Source organism: Aegilops tauschii, chromosome 2 (genome assembly GCF_002575655.3).
Source record: "Aegilops tauschii subsp. strangulata cultivar AL8/78 chromosome 2, Aet v6.0, whole genome shotgun sequence".
In the NCBI taxonomy this organism is placed as follows: domain Eukaryota; kingdom Viridiplantae; phylum Streptophyta; class Magnoliopsida; order Poales; family Poaceae; genus Aegilops; species Aegilops tauschii.
The window spans coordinates 608,429,107-608,454,771 of NC_053036.3; the positions used below are offsets into that span (position 1 = coordinate 608,429,107).

The 25,665-nt window shown below is 42.2% G+C and overlaps 2 protein-coding genes across 2 annotated transcripts; both read right to left on the reverse strand.

Annotated features, from left to right (window-relative positions):
* Positions 1-15,015: 15,015 nt before the first annotated feature.
* Positions 15,016-19,201, reverse strand: LOC109767045 (uncharacterized). Its single transcript, XM_020325792.3, has 5 exons — positions 18,058-19,201; positions 17,823-17,969; positions 17,518-17,739; positions 17,280-17,420; positions 15,016-17,198 (listed from the first exon to the last, which is right to left on the reverse strand). Exons 1-5 carry the CDS (start codon positions 18,608-18,610, stop codon positions 15,133-15,135), a joined length of 3,129 nt encoding a protein of 1,042 aa, XP_020181381.2. The 5' UTR covers positions 18,611-19,201; the 3' UTR covers positions 15,016-15,132.
* A 2,144-nt stretch (positions 19,202-21,345) lies between these two features.
* Positions 21,346-21,974, reverse strand: LOC109767046 (uncharacterized). Its single transcript, XM_020325793.3, has one exon. The coding sequence runs from the start codon at positions 21,972-21,974 to the stop codon at positions 21,465-21,467; it is 510 nt and encodes a 169-aa protein (XP_020181382.3). The 3' UTR covers positions 21,346-21,464.
* Between the last annotated feature and the right edge of the window lie 3,691 nt (positions 21,975-25,665).

The following is a 25,665-nucleotide window of genomic DNA, read 5'->3' on the forward strand; positions in this document are numbered from 1 at the left end:
GTGAATCCAACCCTTGGGGAGACATGAGGTGTATTCATGAAACATCCAGTGTTATTGTCTGACTTATCTTGATTACGAATGGTAGCATAGGGTAGCATTTTAATGAGTGTATATCATGTGCTTACTTTTTTCCAGGGCAGGGGTGTCGTACAATTTTGAGCAAGAAAAATGCTTGGCACCAAAGAAAGAAAGTCAATGGTCCATGCATTCAATTTCAAGGGCAATACTAATAATACACCTTCTTTCCACGGGCCAACGTGCAAGATCCCCTGAATTGAAACACTTGCTTCTAGAACCACCTCGTTCCTTCCGCCTGTCATGTAGCACCTCACTAGTGTGTGGGCCCTACCACACGCCCCGTTGCCTAGGGGTAGTTGTTTTTGCGACCACCATTTATATATGGGACTGTGCTCGCCCCCATGCGCCAACCTACACATTCGCTGCCATGTGTCATTAAAAACTCTACTCATTTACTAATTTAGGCGAGGCTCCTTCCCCCTAGTGTCTACAATGAGGTACTAGCGGCCATGTGCGGTGGCGGGATCTCAACATACTCGCGGTGACATGGAGGGTGATGAAGCTAAAGATGTGGCTGAGAGGAAGAAGGCCCGGCCAGGCGGTGTTGGGGGTTAGCGCTTTGCAAGGCTTGACGTGCTTGGGGTTGGGCTTGAGATGGAGTATGAAGATGTGGACTTCAAAGAATTTGAGGTTGGCTCCCGAGACTCTAATTTGGATCTCGGGCGTGTCGGGATGGCAAAGGAGGACGATGACGACGAGGTCACCAAGATCAAGCCATTCGCCGTCGTCAAGAGGTCCCTCTCTAAAGGTATCGACGCCACATCACTAGGTCTGGTTTTAATCTGTCTATTAGGATTATACATTCCATCCTTGTCTATTGTAGTATCACATTTTCTCATTTTTAGGTAGGGCATAAAAGTATGAAATCGTATATCGCTATTTTTTAAGGGTGTTAAATATTCACTTATGTTGTTAAAGCTTTAAATATATGGTTAGATCATAACCTGGGGTGGAGCTAGGACCAGACCCCCTGGTTGCGTTCGGGGTGTGACGTCCATACACACACGTGTAGCATACTATGGTGAACTATACTAGGTCCATAGCCAAGTGTGAATCTGGCTCACCTTGGCTATAGGTAGCACCAAACCTGATAATAAGCTTGTCTCCAAGGGGCGTTTCTTATTTTCACATGGTTTAGACTCTTACATTTCCTGGTTTCATTCGGTTTACGCTTGTATGTTTTCCGATTTCATGCGTACTCCTTTTCTCTCTCTAGGTACAGCGGTGACACTAATTTATGTGTTGATCCATAGATATCTATATAAGTTATGCATCAACCAAGACCGAAAGACCATTCTGAAGTTACATTTTGGCATTCTTATGTAGGACACAAGGTTGGTAATGACGTAATATGTTGAATCTTCTTGGATATTTTTAAAAATTTCTACATATGGTTTACACAATTTTTATCCTATTTGAGTATAAAAAACTCATGTGTAGATTTTGTATGCAAATTCTGTGGTTTGGCCCAGAGCTGCTGCTTCGTTCATGCATGGACCAGTCTCACCATCTCAAAAGAAACAAAACCACTCTCAAATTATTTCTTCTCGGTGCCAAGTAAGACACAAAGTTATGAAGCAATGTTGCCATGTTATTATATAAAAGTGTTAAAAATATCTATATACATGGTTAGATCATGAACACATTATAAAAGAAAGTGCTCGGTACCAAAGAAAGAAAGTCAATGTTCCATGCATTCCATTTCAAGGGCAATACTAGAAATACCCCTTCTTTCAAGGGGCCAACACGCAAGATTCCCTGAATTGAAACGCTTGCTTCTGGAACCACCTCATTCTTTCTGCGTGTCGCGTAGCCCCTCACTAGTGTGTGGGCCCTACCACACGCCCCCTTGTCTAGGGTTCGCCGTTTTTGCGACCACTGTGTATATATGGGACTGTCGTCGCCCCCATGTGCCAACCTACACATTCGCTCCCATGTGTCATTAAAACTCTACCTATTTACCAATTTAGGCGAGGATCCTTCCCCATAGTGACTACAACGAGGTACTAGCAGCCATGTGCGGTACCAGACCAGATAATAATCTTGTCTGCAAGGGGCATTACTTATTTTCACATGGTGTACACTCTTATATTTCCTGGTTTCATTCGGTTTACGCTTGTATGTTTTCCGATTTCACGCATACACTCCTTTACTCTCTCTAGGTACAACGATGACACAAATTTATGTGTTGATCCGTAGATAAGTATATAGGTTATGCATCAACCTAACCCGAAAGACCACTCTGAAGTTACATTTTGCCATTCTTAGGTAGGACACAAGGTTGTAATGACATATTATGTTGAATGTTCTTGGATATTTTTAAAATTATCTATATATGGTTTACACAATTTTTATGCTATTTGAGTACAAAAAACTCATGTGTAGATTTTGTATGCAAATTCTATGGTTTGCCCCAGACCTACGGCTTCGTTCATGCATGGGCCAGTCCCATCATCTCAAAAGAAACAAAACCCCTCTCAAATTATTTCTTCTCGGTGCCAAGTAAGAGACAAAGTCATGAAGTAATGTTGCCATGTTATTATATAAAAGTGTTAAGAATCTCTATATACATGGTTAGATCATGAGCACACTATAAAAAAAGTGCTTGTACCAAAGAAATAAAGTCAATGGTCCATGCATTCCATTTCAAGGGCAATACAAGAAATACCCCTTCTTTCAAGGGGCCAACATGCAAGATACACTTAATTGAAATGCTTGCTTCTGGAACCACCTCATTCCTTCCACCTGTCGTGTAGCCCCTCACTAGTGTGTGGGCCCTATCACACGCCCCCTTATCTAGGGGTCTTCGTTTTTGCGACCATTTTGTATATATGGGATTGTCCTCGCCCCCATGTGCCAACCTACACATTCGGTTCCATGTGTCATTAAAAACTCTACCCATTTACCAATTTAGGCGAGGCTCCTTCCCCCTAGTGACTACAACGAGGTACTAGCGGCCATGTGCAGTGGCGGGATCTCAACATGCCCGCGGTGACACGGAGGGTGACAAAGCTAAAGCTATGGGCGAGAACAAGAAGGCCTGGCGAGGCGCTTGTGGGGGTCGGCGCTTTGCAAGGCTTGACAGGCTTGGGGTCGGACTTGAGATGGAGTACGAAGATGTGGACTTTGAAGAGTTTCAGGTTGGCTCCAGGGATTCTGACTTAGATTTCAGGCGTCGAGATCAAGCCATTCGCCACCATCTAGAGGTCCCTCTCCAAAGGTATCTACACCTCCAGGTACTTTGACTTGGATCTCGGGCGTGGTGGGATGGGAAAGGAGGACGATGACAACGAGCTCATCAAGATCAAGCCATTCGCCATTGTCAAGAGGTCGCTCTCCAAAGGTATCAATGCCACATCACTAGATCTGGTTTTAATCCGTCTATTAGGATTATACTTTCCATCCTTGTCTATTGTTGTATCACATTTTCTCATTTTTGGGTAGGGCATAAATGTTTGAAATAGCATATGGCTATTTTTAAGGGGGTTAAATATTTTCTTATGTTGTTAAAGCTTTAAATATATGTTTAGATCATAGCCCGGGGTGGAGCTAGGACCAGACCCCGTAGTTGCGTCCGGGATGTGACGTCCATACACACATTTGTAGCATTCTATGGTGAACTATACTAGGTCCATCGCCAAATGTGAATATGGCTCCCCCTTGGCTATAGGTAGCACCGAACCAGTTAATAAGCTTGTCGGCAAGAGGCTTTTCCTATTTTCACATGGTTTACACTCTTACATTTCCTGGTTTTATTCGGTTTAAAATATGATGAACACACTTTTTTAAAATCATGAATATATTTTCTAAGTGTCACATACTTTTTTTAATGGTACATTTTTTTCTATTACGTGAAGATTCTTTAACACTTCATAATTCTTCGACCATCCAGGTACCCATGATCATGGAGTTCGAGCCACGAGGAGGTTAGGAGCAAGGAAGAAATGAAGCGCTAATCTGAACACCAGTGACAGAAATATGTACTACGGTAGTGTGAATCCAATCCTTCGGGAGACATGAGGTGAATTCATTAAACATCCAGTGCTTTTGTCTGATTTATCTTGATTACGAATGGTAGCATAGGGTAGCATTTTGATGAGGGTATATCATGTGCTTACGTTTTTTCAGGGCAGGGGTGTCGCACAATCTTGAGCAAGAAAAATGCTTGGTACCGAAGAAAGAAAGTCAGTGGTCCATGCATTCAATTTTAAGGGCAATACTAGAAATACCCCTTCTTTCAAGGGGCCAACGGGCAAAATTCCCTGAATTGAAACACTTGCTTCTGGAACCACCTTGTTCCTTCCGCCTATCGCGTAGCCCCTCACTAGTGTGTGAGCCCTACCACACGCCCCCTTGCCTAGGGGTCGCCGTTTTTGCGACCACCGTGTATATATGGGATTGTCCTCGCCCCCATGTGCCAACCTACACATTCGCTCCCATGTGTCATTAAAACCCTACCCATTTACCAATTTTGGCGTGGCTCGTCCTTCCCCTAGTGACTACTACGAGGTACTAGCGGCCATGTGCGGTGGCGGGATCTCAACATGCCCATGGTGACATGGAGGGTGACGAAGCTAAAGCCGTGGCCGAGAAGAAGAATGCCCGGCGCGGCGCTGGCGGGGGTCGGCACTTTGCAATGCTTGACGTGCTTGGGGTCGGGCTTGAGATGGATTATGAAGATGTCGACTTCGAAGAGTTTGAGGTTGGCTCCAGGGACTCTAACTTGGATCTCGGGCCTATCGGGATGGCAAAGGAGGACGATGACGATGGGCTATTCAAGATCAAGCCATTCACCATCGTCAGGAGGTCCCTCTCTAAAGCTATTGACGCCACATCACTAGATCTGGTTTTAATCTGTCTATTAGGATTATACTTTCCATCCTTGTCTATTGTAGTATCACATTTTCTCATTTTTAGATAGGGCGTAAAAGAATGAAATCGTATATGCCAATTTTTTAAGGGTGTTAAATATTTTCTTATGTTGTTAAAGCTTTAAATATATGGTTACATCATAGCATGGGGTGGAGCTAGGACCAGACCCCCTAGTTACGTCCGGGATGTGACGTCCATACACACATGTGTAGAATACTATGGTGAACTATACTAAGTTCATCGCCAAGTGTGAACTTGGCTCACCCTTTGGCTATAGGTAGCACCAAACCAGTTAATAAGCTAGTCTGCAAGAGGCGTTTCCTATTTTCATATGGTTTACATTCTTACATTTCCTGGTTTTATTCAGTTTAAAATGTCATGAACACACTTTTTGAAAATCATGTATATCTTTATCTTTATGTTTATCTTTATCTAATATTAAAAGATGGAGCCTTTCATGGTTCTTCATACGTTACCCTTTTATATCCGTTGATTTTGTCTTAATAATAAAAATTAACGGCTAAGATTTAGACGTAGATCTACAAAGATATGTGAAAAAAACGATTCGCAACACGAGCCAACCTGCGGTCGTGAGAGATCACGTCGCACGCGTTGTTTTCCATCCGTCGCTGCACGGGGTCTTCAGGTGGGCCACGTCGTTGTGTTCCGTTGCTCCTGTTTCCTGATTTCGCATGTAATGCTGTCACGTAATCCTGTCATATAGGTTTTTTCTTCTTTCGCATGCAGTTTTTTCTCCAGATGAAACGGACCTAAGTTGGATTCTAACTCCGTGTCTCTAGCTGCCTTAATTTCCAACTCCCTCATAAATCTGCTTGGGAGAGAGGAGGCGAGGCGAGGGTGTGATCTATGGTGCTAGAGCAGCAGACGTTGTCTAGGTCCTTCTTGGCTGCTGACATGATGGAGCACCTCCTCGACGCCAACTGTGCTCGTTGCGGCCCACGCGCCCACAGGTGGTGGATGGAGGTTACGGCACGAACGAGGCTCGACATGGCGGCCACCTGCCCGACGAGATGCCAAGAGAGGTCGATGGGGGAGGCAGGGCCGCGGGAGCGAGCAAGGTAGCCGGTGATCTGTGCACGGCTCCGTCCTCACTCCTCCACAACCTTGCGGCGCACAGGCCATCGGCCGTCTCCCGTCCGTCGAGCAGTCCTCAAGGCGTCACCCATATGCTGCTCTTCTCCATGGCTGCGGCGTCCAACCCGACAGCGGCCACCCAGCTACTTATTCAGCCCAGCGCAAGCCTAGCCAGTAGCCAACCGGACCACTACGACCCTGTAGCCGTTCTCCCGGCTCGTGGCTGCTCCTGCCGCCATCGTCTCACCACGAAGTAGAGCATGAACTATGGTCGTACTCGTATGCAGTCATGATCTGGTCCCGAGGGAGGTCCATGACGAGAGCACGAGGCAAGAAAAAACTTAAAACTTGTTGATTCTAGAGATGATTCTACGGAGAAAGACAAGAGGATCAAGAACCTTCTCTATGCCGGAGTAGAGGCTTCCGAGCCGGCAACGAATTGAAACTGAAGCATAGCCAGAACCGCCAGTGCGGGGGCGCAGCCATGGTGGACGGTGCGAGATGGGGGGTCGGAAACGGAGCCATGGATGGCACCTCGAGATCGAAAACGAGGCCATGGCCGGCAGGGCTTGCTCGGGGTCGCCGCATCTCGAGCGCGGCGTGGCGGCTCAGCCATGGTGGACGGCGCGAGCTCGGGGACGGAAACAGGCCATGGCCTGTACTGGAGAGATGATCGGGACTCGGGAGTAGTGGGTGTGACCTGTGTTCACCACCGTGCGGTCTGCCGCTGCCGGGTCGGTGAGGCGTGACTGGCGCACAGGTCGCCATGGTCATGGGGGTGGAGGAGGAGGACTGGAGGCGCTGCTCGGTGGTGTGCAGCATGGGGCATGGGGCCGGATTGATGGGGACGGCGTCCGCGTGTTCGTGGGCGCGCTCGGAGTTGTCACCGCCGTGTTGCTGCTGGTGTCTCTGTCATAGCGGGCGTGTCGCTGCAGTACAAGGCTGCACCGCGTGCCAACAGCCTGCCATGTTAAAAGTCCAGCCGCATCTAGGTCCCCTTTCTATTTCTCTTGCAGTCTTGCTATGTTATCTTAGCTAAGAATCCAGTTAGCTAGCTGATGGAGCCTTATCATTAGCCTTATCTACAACCATAAAACGTACACTTCTTCCTGACCTGGTCTGAAAGACACTCAATATATTTGGGTGGATAGGTTTCAGAGATTGAAAATATTGCATTGCTATAATGGTGAATAAATTGTACATGCTGAAGTGTAAAGTGCAATCTCTTGAAGCAAGTATTACGTGTTCTAGATGCCATACACACATCTATAAAAACTAGTTGAGTGCCCGTTCGTTGCCACGGGACACCATACCCTACCAACAAGACAAATGTTGCTCCTTGTCCACCTCTTTTATCTCAAACCACTCCTTTGCTCTAGCTTCAGTGTCGTCACTCTACTTCACTCCAGAAAACTCCAATATGACATGATATGTTAGCGTTTACGACATGTGTCATTTGCTTTTTGTACGGATTGCTAAGGCTCATGTGTTGGTGTATGTTTCTGTGAAAGTTCATATTTTGGATTAATCAGACCTTTCAAACGAAAGCTTCATGTATTGTCCAAACCTGAATTTATTGTGATAACTCACTCATCAAAGGGAGTGAAGCAAAAGAATACCGAGTTGGGAAGATGAAAACAAAAAGATGGACAAAGTCGTTCTAAAATCTGATAATGACCAGGGTTACTCCGGTCCGTGGGAAGCTTATGAATTCATCATCATGCTATATTATTGTTCCCTAAAAAGAATAAGGAATAAAGTAGTAAAAAAGCTAAGCTTAGATTCATGGCTCCAACTTTATCCAGAACATCTCAAGTATATGTATATACAAAAACTACATGCCATCATATGTGGTACTATATAGAAAATTTATGTCCTAATGACCTTCAGTCTCAAGTAGTATGAGCTAGCACTGTCTTTCCCTCTCTCTAGTTCTAAAGATGAACAACAGAGCAACAAAAGGCATGTGATTACTCTGTCTCCTCATCTTTACATAGTTCAGAATTCATACACATGATGTATTGTTATCCATTGTGCTCGGCTAGCTACAGAATGTACATTCTCCTCAGCCCCTATTACTCATTTTATTTCTGATGGTAAGGCACATATATAGCCTTGTGGATAGAAATATAGGGACACCAGCATGCAACATAGCCATTGTTCTAAAAAAAATATGCACACAAAGTCTATGCAATAAACAAAACTGAGACTCAATAGCTACTTGAGTATATATACTTAATCATGTATAGATCCGGTTACACTACAAGTCATCTGTTTAGTGCCTCTTGTAGTACAAAATGTACTAAAAACAACATAGAAAATAATACCTCATTAAGGTGCAACATTTTCATTATTACTTCATGGAGAATGAATTAATGCATACTCCAGTTTACTGAACTGAAAGTGCATGCTCATACATAAAAATCTACTTGTTTCAAAAAACAATATAAAGCTCAAAAGAAAAGAACGACCTCATCACAACCTGCATAGGAAAAGAAGGTAACTGCCGAAACGAAAACCATAAACCTTGTCAGGCAGAGAGATACAAAGCATAAAGCGTCAGCCTTGAACCATTCAAACATCAAGTTGTTACGTTCATGCTGAAAGGGGCATGCGACCAAGATAACAGCGAAGGAGAACTTGTTCCTCTTGCCTGAAGCGATCCTACACTTGGTCAAAGGTCCACCGTTCGACGAGGAACTGTCGACCTTGAAAATAAATGCTTGATACTCCCAGAGCATGTTCTGAAAAATGGGATAAGCTGAGAAGAACAGAGCAGTTATGTTAAACAAACAACTGTGCAAGAAATTTGGCCCCTACCTTGTACCTGTTGTGCGCATCACACTTAATTTGTTCAACGTGCGATCCACATACAGAATGGCGTAACAAACACAACAAGACTATCAGATTTCAGTTACAGATCAAGCAAAACTCTCACAATGTTTACGGAACTGAAAATCATAATTTCTCGTCGACTACGTCTCAGCAATGACAGATTTACTTTCCTTTTGTAGGAAGTGTCAAAAAATGTCAAACTTATAGAGAAGTATTAGAAGTCCATGCTCATACCTCTTCTTTATCCTGGAACTATTTTCCCATCACCATTAGAAGTTGCTGGAAGATTGTGACCAAAAATAATAGTGCATGTCGTAACCAATAAATCAAGATCCAGCACATGTTTTGTATTAGGGATCAGACCAAGAAGAGAACCGTATAAAATTTGAGAGAATATGCATCTGTACTATTAGTGCAGATCATAATTAAGAAATCAAGCTGGATTTTTTACTCGAGATCTCTATTAGGAATCAGACAGAGAAGAGAACCGTACAAAATTGTCACACCTACACCTGTGTCAGCGGGAATATAAGTCGCCTGGCTCAGAATATCCATGCGAGAGAGCTTTGTGAGCTGGCTAGTGGGTCCCGGGAACTTCACCTCCTCGTTCTCTGAACTCTCTCTCCCTCGTTCTCTGAACCTCACCCCCTGCTTCCTCCTCGTATCTCCAATTCCCCATTCTCAAACTCTCCTGTATGGCTGTATCTTGGTGATGCTGAAATAGATGATTCGGGACATTACAAAAAGTTAAGAGAGGAGAAGCAAGAGAAACTTATGGGTGGTTGTACTTCTTCTATCACGAATTCGCGATCAAGCCAAAGCAGGCGGCGCTGTGGACTCAGTCGCGGAAGGCGTCAACGGCAAGCGGGAAACCCCCAGCCGGTCGTCCCGAGGTCGTTGTTGAGCAACGACGGGGTGGAGACGTTGCCGTTCTCCATGCGCAGTCCCCGGACGAACTCCTCGAACACCTCTGCCGCTGGTCAACGACGGGTCAGCCGGGTCGCCGCGTGACTGGCGAAGATAAGAAGAGGCGGAGTGGGGAGCTTACCTGCGTGGAGCTGGCCTTGCGGAGTCACATAAGACAACCACGCAGAGGGGCTTCGCCGACGGGAACATGGACATCACACCGCTGCCTCATTTGATCTGTGACGTCCGTCGGTGCTTGGCCGGTCGTCGCCCGGGATCTTGGGCTAGGGTCAGCCTTGACCTCCCGAACAGTTGTGCAACCTCCGGTAACACCTCCTCAACAGAGGAGGGGCCCGCTTCCCATCTCCCGGCGGCTTGACAAAGATGAAGCGCGGCGGAGCGGCGACATGGCGTAGGGTGGTGCGGTTGCATAGGGCGGTACGCCGCCTGGATCATTGGTGGGGGGAGGGAAGCACGCGGGAAGACGCGTGCGTACGTGGGCTGTTTTTTTTTTCTTTCGTGCGAGGAGATCTTTTTTGATGTAGGAGGCGGGGGATCGAAGGAGGCAGAGGGGATCCCCTTTAATAGTAGAGATATTTTCATTTGGTTGAACTTTTGGGCGACGTATAATTCTTGGATAAATAAAACTGCAAGACCAGGAAAAAATGCTGTAAATTTTAGATTTTTTTTATTTTGAGATTTCTGTTGACGGCCAAATTAGTAGTGAAATGAGGTCTGTAGCAAAGGTATTCAGTCTATATAGAATATTTTTTGCTGAGGACGATCATCAATTCTCTTGGGTTCATGTCCAGATATTTGGCAGCTGCAAAATATCATATTCAATATTTATTGAAAGATGCTATCTTCATTGTTACTGTTGGAGCTGAAAAATATACTTCGCAAGTACCAAAATAAATATGTTTTGTCATCTATTACTGACTTTCTGACTCATGTAAGAAAAAAAAAAGTCTGCAATGCGTTGCCTATGATACAAGACATTTGTAGGTTAAAAAAAACTGGGTCAACAAAAGTATTTCATCATCCAAAATATCCATGTGACTTACTCCCTCTGTTCCTAAATATTTGTCTTTCTAGAGATTTCAACAAGTGACTACATACGGAGCAAAATGAGTAAATCTACACTCTAAAATATGTCTATATACATCCGTATGTGGTAGTCCATTTGAAATTTCTAAAAAGACAAATATTTAGAAACAGAGGGAGTATTAAACATCAAACATTTCCTTCAACACATCATATCTTTGTCAAACAGTTGAGATTTTTTATTTATTTTTTGCAATTTCTCATTCCATGGTGCAAATAAGTTTTTTCGTGCCTTCGAGAGTTGTATCGGTGGCGGACGGTAAGGGGCATGTTGAGGGCATGGCGGAAATCGAGACCCTAGGCGGTGGTGGTGTCTGAAGGACTATGGAGAGGGATGGCGGGTGTCGATCAGGTATACTCGGCCATGGCCATGTTATGTTAGTAAAGCAATCATTGATTATCCATTCATCGTGCTAACCACAAGCCAAATAATAGATACATTTTAGCCGGTTCAAAAATCTGGTCCGACTGAAAACACAATTATTATTCATGTTGGAAAATAATTGACAAGGGTGATAAGCAAAACCATCATTTGTGTATTAGGCCATACTTATTGGTCTAGGAAAGTGCGATGAATTTTTTACTGTTGCAACACGCATGCATGTTTACTATTATAACAAGTGCTCACAAAACTTGTCAGTTTGAAATTGATTACGTCCGTCTAGGTGGACAATGCAACAACCATGGACGATGACATTGAAGATGAGAAATGGCAATACAAACAGGTCACTAAGAGCGCATGAGGATACCTTTTCTCCCGGTGCAACGCACGGGCACTTTTACTAGAAGCAACAATATTGGATTTAACATGATTATTGTTGTTACTAAAAAAAGGATCTTTCTTACTCTTGTTGCTAGAATTTACTTGTGGCATGTAAGTAGACAAGAGTAAACGCTTGGCAATGTAAGAAGAACTTTTCTTACGAAGATCATCATTGATTGCCTTTAAGAACCCATGTTCTTGCTCAAGGTTGAGCTTTTTAAAGCTTAGCTTCTCATGAGTCTTTAAAAGCTCTCGATGATCTTCCAAGGTAGTTTCATGATCTAACTTAAGAGTGTTTAGTTCTTAGTTAGACGCTCAATTTCCTTCTTATCATCGTCATTCGTTTTATCTTGATTAGCATGATTAATAGCAAGTTTATTATAGCTTTCATCACTAGAGTTGTCAACAAGTAAATCATCATCATCTAGCAAATCATCTTCATCATTATTGAAATCAACATACTCGGGGCGTGATACCTTTGGGCCTTTAGCCATGAAGCATCTTCCAATTCCTTCATTTGGTGAGTCAAATATGTCATAGGAGTTGATCGACACAAGTGCTAGACCGGCAACACCTTCATCTTGAGTATATTCGGAGTTGGAGTGATAACTTCTCTCGGAGTGATGGTCGGAGTCGGAGCCGGATACCCATTCACCAACGTGAGCTTGATGTCTTCGTTTTGTGTAGCTCCTTGATGACTTGTCCTTCCTTTCCGAATCCTTGCTTCTGCGAGAGGTTCTTCGTTCATAACGATCATCTCTACTCCTTCTCTCTCTTGGAGATGATTCTTCTCTTCTATTTTAGGTGAGTCTTCTCTTCTTTTGTAGGGAGCCGTACACTCATTTGAGTAGTGTCCGGGTCTTTCACAGTTGTAGCAATTACGCTCACGACTAGAAGATCTTTTGTCATTGTAGGACCTTGACTTGGAACTTCTTTCCTTGCTTCTTTCCTTGTAGAACTTGTTGAAATTCTTCACCATTAGGCTCAATTCCTCATTGAAGGCTTGTTTCTCACTTGATGATGTAGGAGCATCACATGAGGCTTTATAAGCACCACTTGACTTGTTGTGAAGCTCTTCTTTATCCTTGAGTGACATCTCATGGCACTAGTAGAAAAGGAGGCTTTTGTCCCGGTTGGTAAGGGCCTTTAGTCCCGATTTTTGAACCAGGACTAAAGGGTCGTTACTAATGCCTCCCCCCTTTAGTCCCGGTTCTTACACGAACCGGGACTAAAGGCCGTCCACGTGGACGCAGCCTGGAGCTACCAATCGGGATTAAAGGAAATTTTATGATATATTTTTTAAAAAAAAATGCGAATTTTTTTTAATTTTTTTTTTATTTTCAAATTTCTGAATTATTTTAACCTCTAATCTCTAATCACCACCCCTCATCACTGCTCAATTTATCCTCTAATCTCTAATCACCCCTCATCATTCCAAATCATCTAACTTCCCGGATAGTCACCCATCCTCTCACTACTCCAGCCTGAGCACGCTTAACTACCGGGTTCTATTCTCCCTTGTTTCCAAGTCTGCACTTGTTGGTTTTCCTGACAATAGTAAGATGTCAATTCTATTAACCCTCAGGAATTTAGTTTGAGCATGAAGTGAAACATTTCACTGTTTGAGTTTGAAACTATTGTTTTAAAAAACAATAATTATTTAGTAACACTAATATTTCTGGAATAATTAGTTTGACCATTGTTTGACCACTTTTGACCACAGTTTGACCAGATTTGACCAAAATTCAAAAAAACTGAAATAATTATTTAGTAACACTAATATTCTAGAATAATTAGTTTGACCATTGTTTGACCACAGTTTGACCGCAATTTGAACTTTTTTGAATTTTTTTGCCTCTCCAGATCTTAAAAGCCCCGTATCTTTTTTTCTGTTAGGTTTTTGAGGATTTTGAAAATGTTTAACGGGGTTCCCCCGGTTAAATTCGGATGTAACTTTTCGAGTAGAAGATTTTTCATATAAAAAACTTTTTCATCCGAGTTCGTATGCAAAAGTTATGCCCATTTTAAGAAATTCCAGAGAGATTTTGCAAATAAAGTCGAAATTCATATTTGTTAATTTTCCCAACAACTAGACCACATATCACATGGGAAACTTATTTTATTTTATTTTTTTGACATTTCCATCATTTTCTTTTGTTTTTTCTAAAACTGAAAAGGCGGTCGGGGGGGGGGGGTAGAGTTTGATGGGCCCTTTAGTACCGGTTGCATCACACCCTTTAGTCCCGGTTCATGGCATCAACCGGGATTAAAGGGCCCAGGTGAACCGGGACTAATGCCTTAGCCGCACGAACCGGGACCAATGCTCACATTAGTCCCGGTTCGTGACTGAACCGGGACTAATGTGAATATTGCCCTGTGACGAAAGCCCTGTTTTGTACTAGTGTGAGCAACAATTCTTCCAATGACTTCCATTGGCTTGAGATCTTTGTAGTTGGGTATCATTTGGATCAATGTGCACACAGTATCATATTTTCCATCCAAGGCTCTTAGGATCTTCTTGATGATGAATCTATCGGTCATCTCTTCACTTCCTAAGCCGGCAATCTCATTTGTGATGAGAGCAAGCCTAGAGTACATTTCAGCGACACCTTCATCATCCTTCATTTTGAACTTGTCCAGATGACTTTGAAGCACATCCAATTTGGATCCCTTGACGAAGTCGGTACCTTCGTGCATATCAATCAAAGTATCCCAAATTTCCTTTACATTCTCAAGACGGCTGGACTATTTCTTCCTATGATAACATTAACTTTAAAATAACCATAGAACATAGCACACATGTTCTGAAAGAAGTACTGTTTTTTTTTGGGGGGGGGGGGGGGGGGGGGGGCACTACGAACAGGGATACTTGCATTGATTTGGTGAACTACAGTCTAACTTACAAGATGTTTGTGTATATTAGGCTGAAGCTGAAGGATGATACCATTCTTTATCCAGAAGAACAGGTGCTTACAGTTATTATTATTGTTTCTTGTAGGACCTATAGCTTCGAGAAGGGGTTTCAGTACAAAGAGAAAATACTGGTAAAGGGACAACTGACCTTCCTGTTATTATTATTTCTTGTATAAAATCTATACAGCACTATATAATATCCTGCAGATAAAAGTCTTCGAATAGTGGCATGCTGGTATGCTAGCATGAACCTCCAGAATTTACTGTATATGTAAAGGGTCTGCATGTTGACTAGCAGACAGTTCTAACTTTCCAAGAGAAGTGTAAGGAAGCTCCTTACTGCCCAATGATAGCTTGTACTCTGGTATATTCTCAACAAGAAATGGTAAACTGGATACTACACAACAATCTGGAAAAAAATACAGAACTTGGAAATTATGTGTACGAAATAAAACCAAACAAAACCGTTTGTCTATATTACATACCCAAATGAATTCCAGGAAGTTCCTGGATGTATATTTACACATAGAAGTACATATATGACTAGCAGTTTTCCCTGGGACAGACTACAGCTTGAGGATTATAGTCCTCCCGTGCGGATGGCAAAATGAGAATGCAACACTGGCCCAAAATGCCAACACGAATGAGGCAGCCGTGACCATGTATAGGACTGGGTCACTAGGCACCTCTCCCGCAGATTCCTCTACCATGGGATCTGGACCAGGACCGCACATGTTCCCCTGTGTAATATTGTGAAGGTCAGTGTTGGCTAGGTAGCTGTCCATGCTGAATGAGCCGAGCTGACCAGAGTTTGGTATACATCCCGACAAGTTGTTGTATGCCACAGAGAACACCCCCAAAGAAAATAACTGGGTTAACTGCCAAGGTATCGGTCCACTCAACTTATTGTGGGAGAGGTCCAAGCTTTCTATATCCTCCAGACTGCCAAAGGTTGTTGGGATTGGTCCAACAAATAAATTGTATGACAGATTAAGGGATTTGACATGGTTAAGATTTCCTAGCTCCCAAGGAATTTCTCCATCCAACATGTTTGCAGATAGGTCGATGCCAGACATTGAAACAAAGAAACTGCGGCCATATGTGTAGAGATTCCCTTTGGTAGCAAAAGTGAAGTACATTAATTCATTGGAAGTAGTGTAGTCGTCCGGCACCCACATAATCTCATTTGCTGGCTGAAAAATTTGATCATCTGTGTCACCTTTAAAAGAGATATTACCGATACAAGCTGGCAGAGAACCTGAAAGCTTGTTATGGGACAAATCTATTATCCTCAGGTACATGAGTCTGCACAGGTTTGGAGTGATCTGCCCTTCAAACTTATTTCCACCCAGTGAAAGTAGCCTAATGTTTTCAAGGTAACCTACCCAATTGACGTTGCCCATGAACTCATTGTGTCTGACATCCAAAGCAATTAGACTTGATGTGTTGAAAAGGGGAAAAGAGATATCGCCAGATAATGAGTTACCAGTAAGGTTAAGAAAATTCAGCACTATGAAGCAACTGTTTGGTACAGACCCTGTAAGGTTGTTGCGCGACAGATCTAAAAGGTGAATTTCTGTGAAGCCACAAATGTGTTGGTCAATTTTGCCGGTTATACGGTTGCCAGCAAGATTCAGGACTCTCAAATAAGACATATTCCAAAATGACACATTGAGTTTGCCAGACAGCTGGTTATCATGCAAATCAATGACCCTTACAAAATTTCCTGCCAGATCATGAGGCAATGTCCCTTTAAATTTGTTACCATCCAAGTGCAATTCATATATATTGGACAGATTATTCATCCCACCAAAAATCGGACCACCAAGCTTGTTGTTTGAGACCTTCAAGACGGATAGCTCGGGATAATTAGTAAAAACACAAGCTGGAACCTCCCCAGAAAGTTTGTTGTTTGATAGGTCTAAAAATCCGATGGAGCTGATCTCGCACATTGACGTTGGTATGTGCCCAAACAAGTCGTTACTAGAAAAATCTAGATCATACAAAACTGGAAACATTGAGCTGAGGTTGGCCGGCAGCTCTCCTGTGACATGGTTCATGTGTATGTCGATACGGCTGAGAGAAGATTGGATATGCCAAATTGGGTCCAGGGATCCAGTTAGCGAGTTATTCCTAAGATTTAGATCCTGTAGTGTCGCTTCCTTTGTAAATAACCAATTTGGCATGCTACCTGATAAGTTATTGTTGGACAAATCAAGCACCTTTAAGTGACGTTGTGTGCCTAAAAATTCTGGTCTTGAAATAATGTTCTTGTCAAGATCACAACCACAGAGCAATAACTGTTTCAACTGGAACGGAGGTGTCCATCCAGGAATATTGACATCAACAACTAGTTTAGCATTGCCTGAAAGATCTATCTCTTCAAGTTTTGTGAGGTTTCCAAGCCAAACGAAAGCAAGTCTACCACTCAGATTGTTTTGGGAGAACCGAAGACTCTTAAGCGACAATGAAAGGTTCGAAGATGGATTTATCGGAAATGGTCCTTCAAAATAATTAGTTGAGAGATTTAACTGTTCAATATGTGGAAGCGAAAACAAGAAAGTTGGAATATTTCCGATGAATTGGTTGGAACTCAGATACAACTCTCGTAGGTTCTGTAGACTTTCAGATGCTGTGAATATAGGAAGATCCTGTAAGAATTAGAAATGCAACATGTTTATAGTGATATACGCGGAAAATGCTCAATCTGTACCTTGTCCAGTCGGAAGAGCTCCACTCAAATTATTATATGAGAGATCTAGGGACTTCAGATGGGGAAGTGCAAATAATGACGCAGGGAGAGATCCGCTGAATTGGTTGTTACGCAATTTCAAGTTCCTGATGCTTTTAAAGGCTGTGATGCATGAAAGTAGCATAATGATTACAGGTAGCACAAACTCAAGTATAAACATGAAATCTCCTTTCAAATAGTTAAGAACTTGTTTTTTTACCTTTAACTGGGAGATTTCCACTGAGGTTATTATAGCTGAGATCTAACACATCAAGTAAAATTGGTCCAGAGGATGAACTGATTGGAATATGCCTGCCGAAGTTATTTTTGGAGAGATCTAGGATCTTTAGATGAGGAAGTGAGAATAATGAGTCCGGTAGGCTTCCGTTGAAGTTATTCCAAGACATATTCAATATTCGCAAGTTCCTAAGATTTTTAACAGCTGCAAAATGTGGAGGGGCATATGGCGATTATGGTTATGAAATGTGAACCTCTACTACTACTAGCAGCAGTAAAATTCTGTACCTGCATCCGGAAGACCTCCGGTCATTCTGTTACCATTGAGAGTTAAGACTTCCAGTGAGACAATTTCCCCTATAAATTCCGGGAAACCCACTTCCCACATAGTGTCACTGAGGTCGAGATAACGAAGCTTGGCTAGTCCAACAAACCCTGCAGGTGTTTTTGTTTGTGCAGATACCAGAATAAGAAGCGACTACACACACGAAGTGTTATAAGAGAATTTGGAGCACGTGCGTACCTTCCGAGCTTAGCAAACACTGATAGTTGTATGATAGATCTAGGTACTGAAGCTCACGGAATGCAGAGAACACTGTAAAGTTTAAATACCAACGATCATCTACATCCATCGTGAAATATACAGAGGAAAGGTCGAGGTGAGACACTCGCTGTGTTGTATTGTTGCATTTCACACGCTCCCACGAGCAGCAGTCATCACCATCCTTCCCCCACGAATCAAGCGCAATCGGGGAATGCGCTCTTATCAGAGAAGACTGGATGTCCAGCAGAGCAGCTCTCTCCTCCACGAAGCAGCCAGAGGACAAGGTAAGCATGGAGTGCAACAAGAGAAACAGCGTCAAAGACCATGATCCCCATGGCAAGTAGCTACCCATATCTGATAACAAGCTTTTTCCTCTCCTGCTTGCGCTCATATAAACTACTGTTGGGCTGTAATGGATAGACCTTGAGAGAAGAATGGTGAGCAGTCTTAACACTCTGCTGCAGATTCCTAACTTCGTAGTATCAATTATTGCTAGGGATATGCAATACAAGCCCAACTTGGCGGCGCACATGGTCAGTTTACTTGGACCAAGACTTCAGACTTTGAAAATATATTGTCATGCACTGACCAGGTGGATGGCCAATTAGTCACAGACGACTAGACTTTTGCAGTTCTATCCACATCATATGTGGACTTCCGCACACACAAAAGGAAAAGATGACTCGACTTTTGCAGTTCTGACAACACCAAATCGTAATTTCAGAAACGACATCAGCAAGATGTGCTTGGAAATAGCAGCCGAGAAGAGAATACGACTTACACGAGCACTCCTCGTATGGCAGCTCGGCGCCATTCCGACACCGCGGCCATGGCCCAGCCGAAACCCTTGCGCCGTCGTCCACATCACGCCAGAGCCGCCACCTAGCCTCCCGCGGCCCGCAGACGGCGTCCCGGGCGGGGAGGGGACTGAGGAGGGCGTGCGAGGAACGTGTGCTCTGTGCTCTTCCCGGATTTCGTCACTTGCAGGTGCGTCCGGTCGCCGCCGTCGGCGACGACGGCCCGGGAGGGACCCTCGCTCGCCGGGTCAGTAACAGGGCCGGCTAACTCACCTCCCCGGGCCTGCTAATCGTAGTTGTTGGGCTGCTTCTGCTACTAGGCCCCCACCTTCTGACTTTTGCTGAGCTGTAGCGCTGCCTCGGCCCATATAACTGAACCCTTTTTGTCTCAAAAAAAAAAATATATATATAACTGAACCCTTTGCTTTTTTCCCCTTTTTTCTTCTAAATATTCCTATAATCAAGATACTACCTCCGTTCCAATGAATAAGGCGTATTTTGTTTCGTTAAGACAAGACTTTGACAAAAAATTACTCAATTAATATTTGATTTATGTGATACAAAATCACTATCATACCAAAGTACTTTTAAAGACGAATCTAGTGACACAAATTTTATATCATACTCCCTCCGTTCCATAACATAGTGCGTATAGACTTTTTAAGTCAAACTTTGTAAATTTCGATAAAGTCTATAGAGAAAACTAGTTATATGTACAGTGCCAAATATATAAAATATGAAACTACATCTTATGATAAATCTAATGATATATGTTTGGCATTATAGACGTAAATGTTTTTATTCACAAACTTGGCCGAAGTTTGTGAGGGTTGACTTTTTTAAAAATCTATATGCACTACATTATGGAATGGAGGGAGTATAACCTTGTATATATAGAGTAATTATTGGTCAAATGCATGTCTTAACGAAACATAATACGCTTTAATTTTATGGGAGTATATAACATGTCCAATGGAAGACTAATTGTGTCTGATATCCAAAGCACTTGTTATGTTGAAGAAAAAATGAGATATCGCCAGATAAAGAATTCCCAGACAGACAGGTTAAAAAAATTAAGCAACAAAAAGCTACAGTTTAGTACAGATCCTATAAAGTTGTTGCTCCGTAGGTCTAGAAGTTAAGTTCAAGTCCTGTGAGATTACATATCTGTGGATGGATTTTGCCGGTTATATGGTTGCTAGCAAGATTCAGGTACCAAATGGGGCAAATAAGGCTGATCCCACCAAACTTAAGGCCCTGTTCAGATCCTCTCCGCTCCCCCACTGCAGCTCCCGGAGCGGAGGGAGCGCCAGCACAAAAGCAGGGAGCGGCTTGAAACCAGCTCTCGAGCGGAGCGGAGTTCAAGGGACGGGAGAGCTTCCGAACAGGCACCAAGTGATGAATGCTCAAATTTCTTCAGAGAAGCTGGAAATTTCTGGCGAATGGACATTTGCTTCAGGGACTCTTTGCCTTTCCTTACAACATTAATCTCTCTCAACATGCCACAGCAAAGCAGGGCATTACTCTGCCTTTCCTTCACAGTTAATCTCTGTTCAGCATGCGCCCCAGGTAAACATCTCATGGGTGCTGATACCTTCGAATTTACACCAGGTACGTATCTCTCTCAACTGTTTACATGCAGCACCAAGATAATTGCATCCAGCATCCAAAACTTGTGGATGAGAGACCACAATTTGTGCAGATGACAATGACATCTGATCTCGGGATAGCAGAAAACACCCGGTGTGCAATGCAACAGTCTCCATGGCCTATTATTATGAAAAAAAAAATAGAAATCAAGGTTAGAACCAAGAACATTAACCGGATACTTTGTAAAGAGAAATCACAGTCCTAAATAAAAAAATGGCTTCCAAAATAGCCACAGGACATAGCACTACATGTTGTGAAGGAAGTCAAATAATGCTAGTTTTTGAGGGCTCAAAATGAATACATTTGCATTCCCACAAAAAATGAATATGCTTGCAATGGTTTGGTGACCTACCAGTCTAAGTATAAGGATGTTTGTGTATTAGGCTGAAGACTGATACAATTCTTGATTCAGATGGACAGGTGCTTACAGTTGTTACTACTCTAGTCATCTAAACGCTCTTATATTTCTTTACGGAAGGAGTACTTTACAGAAGGGGTTTCAGCACAAGGGACAATTAAACTTCTTATTACTGTTTCTTGTAAAAGCTACACAACCTTATATAATTACCTGCAGATAAAAGACTTTAGCATGAGCCTCCAGCATTTGTTGTATATGTAAAGAGCCTGCGTGTTAACTAGCAGATAGTTCTGACTTTGTTGAGAAGTGCAAGGACACTCCTTACTGCTGATTTTCTCAGTGCTAGTCTGTACTAATCAAGTACACTCTGATACATACTGCATAAGAAAAATGACAATCACGTTTTACAGAATATTTGGATGATACAGAATTTAGAAATTATGTGTACAATATATAACCACACAAAATCCATTGTTAATATTACATAACTAGAACGAAATTTCAGGAAGTTCCTGGATGTATACTTGCACATAAAGTACATACTACATGATATACGACTATGGATTTTTCCTTGGGACGGACTACAGCTTGAGCATTACAGACCTCCCGTATGGATGATAAAATGAGAACGCAACAATGGCCCAAAATGCCAATATGAACGAGGCAGCCGTGACAGCATACAGGACTGGGTCACTAGGTGTCTCTCCCACATCTTCCTGCGCCACAGGATCGGGCGCAGCACACATGTTCCCTTGTGTAATCTGGTGAAGGTTGGTGTTAGCAAGGTAGCTGTCGACCCTGCCGAATGAGCTGAGCTGACCAGAGTTTGGTATGCATCCTGACAAGTTGTTGTATGCCACAGAGAACACCCCCAAAGAAGATAGCTGGGTTAACTGCCAAGGTATTGGTCCACTCAGCTCATTGTGGGAGAGGTCCAAGCTTTCTATCTCCCCCATGCCGCCCAAGGTTGTTGGGATCGGACCAACAAAGAAATTGCTGGACAAATTAAGGGATTTGATATGCCTCGGGTTTCCTAGCTCCCAAGGAATTTCTCCATCCAACATGTTTGCTGACAGGTCAATGCCAGCCATTGAAATGAAGAAATTAAGAATGTTCTAATGACTTTGACCATTATTTGGAAACTCCATAACAAGTTGATACGAACTCAGAAAAATGCAAATAAGATATTGGGATGTTCAGAAAACATCACCTACATTTGCATGTAATTTTTATTCATGAAAAAATTATTGTTTATACCTTTTTATTTTTAATAATGTTAATAACATTAACTACCTCAGGTAGTTTAAAGGGTGCTTTTGTCCTGAATGCAAATGATATGCACATAAAGGTAATGTTTATCTGAACATTTTGATATCTTATTTGCATTTTTCTGAGTTCATATGAATTAGTTATGAATTTTCAAAGTTTTGGTCAAACGGTCAAAGGGCATTCGAGGGACCTCGATGGAAAAAGTAAGGGCAAAACTGAGCAAGCTCGAAAAGTAAGGGCAAAACCCATGGGTAGGAACCAACTAGGGGTAAAAATGCAATTGTCCCTTGCCTGAAAGGTCTATCTCTTCTAGTTTTCTGAGGTTTCCAAGCCAAATGAAAGAAATCCTACCAGTCAAATTGTTTTGGTAGAACCGAAGACTCTTCAGTGACAATGAAAGAATCGAAGATGGATTTATCGGAATTGGTCCTCTGAATAAGTTTGATGAGAGATCCAACCGTTCAATATGTGGAAGCGAAAACAAGAATGTTGGAATTTATCCGCTGAATTGGTTGAAACTCAAAGACAACTCTCGTGTAGGTTCTGGATATTTTGAAATGCTGCAAACATAGGAAAAACCATGTGACTATTAGAAATCGTGGCAAGATTACTTTTAGTGATATAAGTGGGAAATGCTCATGTAAGTGGCAAGATTACTTTTAGAAATGCTTATATTACTTTTGGTGATATAAGTGGCAAGATTACCTCGTTCACTCGGAAGAGCTCCACTCATGTAATTAGAGTCAAGCTTTAAGACTTCAAGTGGAACTGGTTCTGAAGTCAAATTAATAGGAAAACGTCCTTCAAAATTGTTGAAGGACAGATCTAGGAACTTCAGATGAGGAAGTGCGAATAATGACAAAGGAAGAGATCCGCTGAATTGGTTGCCACGCAAATTCAAGTTCCTGATGTTTTTTAAGGCTGCAATGCATGCATGCAGTATAAGGATTACAGGTGGCACAAACTTAACTATAAGCATGAAGTCCTTTTCAAATATAGGTAAGGACTTCTTGTTTCTTACCTGTAACCGGGAGAGTTCCATTGAGGAAATTCATGCCGAGATCTAACACTTCAAATGCAATTGGTCCCGAGGATGAACTAATTGGAATATGCCCACCGAAGTTATTTCCTGATAGATCTAGGATCTTTAGGCGAGGAAGGGAAAACAACGATTCTGGGAGGTTTCCGTCGAAGCTATTCGAAGACATATTCAATTGTCGCAAGTTCCTAAGATTTTTAACAAATGCAAAGTGTGTAGGAACATGTGACGATTAGGGATATGGAATGACAACCTCTATATATAGTGGTACTCCTACTTCAACCGCTTCCTTGGCCGGATGCGCACCCGCGGCGCATTAGACCGTATGTGTGCGTCCGGTTGCCGGCGACGACAGAAAGTGAGCCCCTCTGTCGCCGGGTCAACAACGAGGCCTAATGGATTATTGTTTCATTGGCTTCTTTTTAGCATATGATACTGATGGGCCTCTTCCACCGTTAGGCCCGTACTACCTTCTGATTTTCGCGAGGACTATATCTCGCATTAAGAGAGGTTTCTTCCATCTCGTTGAAGCTTTCCTCACGCACTATAGCAACTGGGTCGACCCGTTTTTGTTAGCTTGGTTCGATCAAGAGAGTTCGCTGGTTCACACGCATCAAGTTTCTTTTTCTTTCTCTTTTCTTCGTTTCTTCACTATTTTTAAACGTTTTTCTTCCTTTCTTTCCCCGTTTTCATGAGTTTTTTCTTTGTTTTATTTGTTTCTTTCCTCGGTTTTCAATGGTTTTTTGTTTTTCTTTTTTCTTCGGTTTTTTCTTGGTTTTCATTGGTCTTCTTTTTTTCTTTCCCATTTTCACCGGTTTCTTTGTTTTTTATTTGTTTCTTTTCTAGGTTTTCATTGGGTTTTTTATTTTTCTTTCTTTATTTATTTCTTTCTTCACTTCATCATTTTTTGTTTTTACATTATTTTTGCATTTGTTTCTTAGATTTTTATTTTCTTTTTCTTTAGTTTATTTTGTTTCTTTTTCGGTTTTCATTTCTTGGTTTTCATTCTACATTTCTTGTATATGTCCACAACATTTTTCTAATACACATTTAACATTATTTCAATACAAATTTAACATTTTCTTAATACATGGTCAACATTTTTTTCTAATACACATTTAAAAAAATCAACTGTTTGATTAGCATTTTTCAAATAGTAGATTAATTTTTTTAATACTTGGTCAATTTTTTTCTATACATTAAAATTTTTCAAATGCTTGATTAACATTATTCAAACACTTGTTCAAGATTTTTAAATGTTTGATAATATTTTTTTATATACATGATAAAAAAATTGCATCATTTTTTTTAATACATGGTCAACATTTTTTCTATACACATTTAACATTTTCCAAATGCTTATTAACAATTTTCAAATACTTATTCAACATGTTTTTCAAATTTTTGATTAACAATTTCATATAGATGATAAAAAAATCATCATTTTTTAATACATGATCAACAAATTTTGTATAAATGTTAAATATTTTTTGAATGCTTGATAACATTTTTCAAATACTTGTTCAACATTTTCCAAATGCTTGTTCAACATTTTTTCAAATACTTATTCAACATTTTTCAAATGTTTTTTGTAGAGTGTTTTTTGTAATATATATGTTTAGAATATTTTAAAGTACAAACAAAAGTACAAAAATAAAGGAAAAACCGAAAACATAAAACGTAAAAAGAAAAACAGAAAAAAAAAAAAAGGTGGTTGTGGCCTCCCACGTTTCTCACTCGGCGCATCTCAGTCTCCCGTTCAGCAAAGGTTTCTCCCCCCTTGCTGAACGCGAGATATAGGGGCGCCCTCTAATTTTTGCTGAGCCGTTCCGTCTCCCCCAAGGAAGGCCCCAACACGATCAACTGCTGCCACGAGTAAACGAGAAGGTTTAGGCAATGCGCCACACATGGGGCGGCCCTCGTGTTACATATATATAGGAATACATGAGAGTTACATGCCTTGGAGGCCAAGGGAGATCACAACATCATACAAAATCAGGTAGGTTGGGATATTCCTATACATAAGCGATACACGGAGATATACTCTAACATCCCCCCTCAGTTTGTGCGTCAGCTGGCAAGAGGCACAAACGGGAACGGAACTCCGAGAAGAGCTGCGAGGGTAAGCCTTTCGTCATAATGTCAGCATACTATCGAGATGAAGGCACATGAAGCACACGAACCTGACCAAGAGACACCTTCTCGCGAACAAAGTGAATGTCGATCTCGATGTGTTTGGTACGACGGTGTTGCACCGGGTTGGAAGCCATGTAAACCGTGCTGACATTATCACAAAAAACGACCGTGGCAGTAGTCAAGGGGTGACGAAGCTCGGTAAGAAGCTGACGGATCCAGCAACACTCGGCAACAGCATGAGCCACAACACGATACTCCGCCTCAGCACTCGATCGGGAAACCGTGTCTGGCGCTTGGAGGACCAAGAGACCAAGGTGTCACCGAGATAGACACAGTAA

Excerpts from the sequence above, each read along its gene's own strand:
- LOC109767045 (XM_020325792.3), bottom strand. The coding sequence starts at position 18,610 with ATGTGCGCCGCCAAGTTGGGCTTGTATTGCATATCCCTAGCAATAATT. Across the intron at positions 17,970-18,057 it reads GTGTTTGCTAAGCTCGGAAG|GGTTTGTTGGACTAGCCAAG; the intron begins GTACGCACGTGC and ends AAACACCTGCAG. Across the intron at positions 17,740-17,822 it reads CGGAGGTCTTCCGGATGCAG|CTGTTAAAAATCTTAGGAAC; the intron begins GTACAGAATTTT and ends CACATTTTGCAG.
- LOC109767046 (XM_020325793.3), bottom strand. The coding sequence starts at position 21,974 with ATGGCTGGCATTGACCTGTCAGCAAACATGTTGGATGGAGAAATTCCT.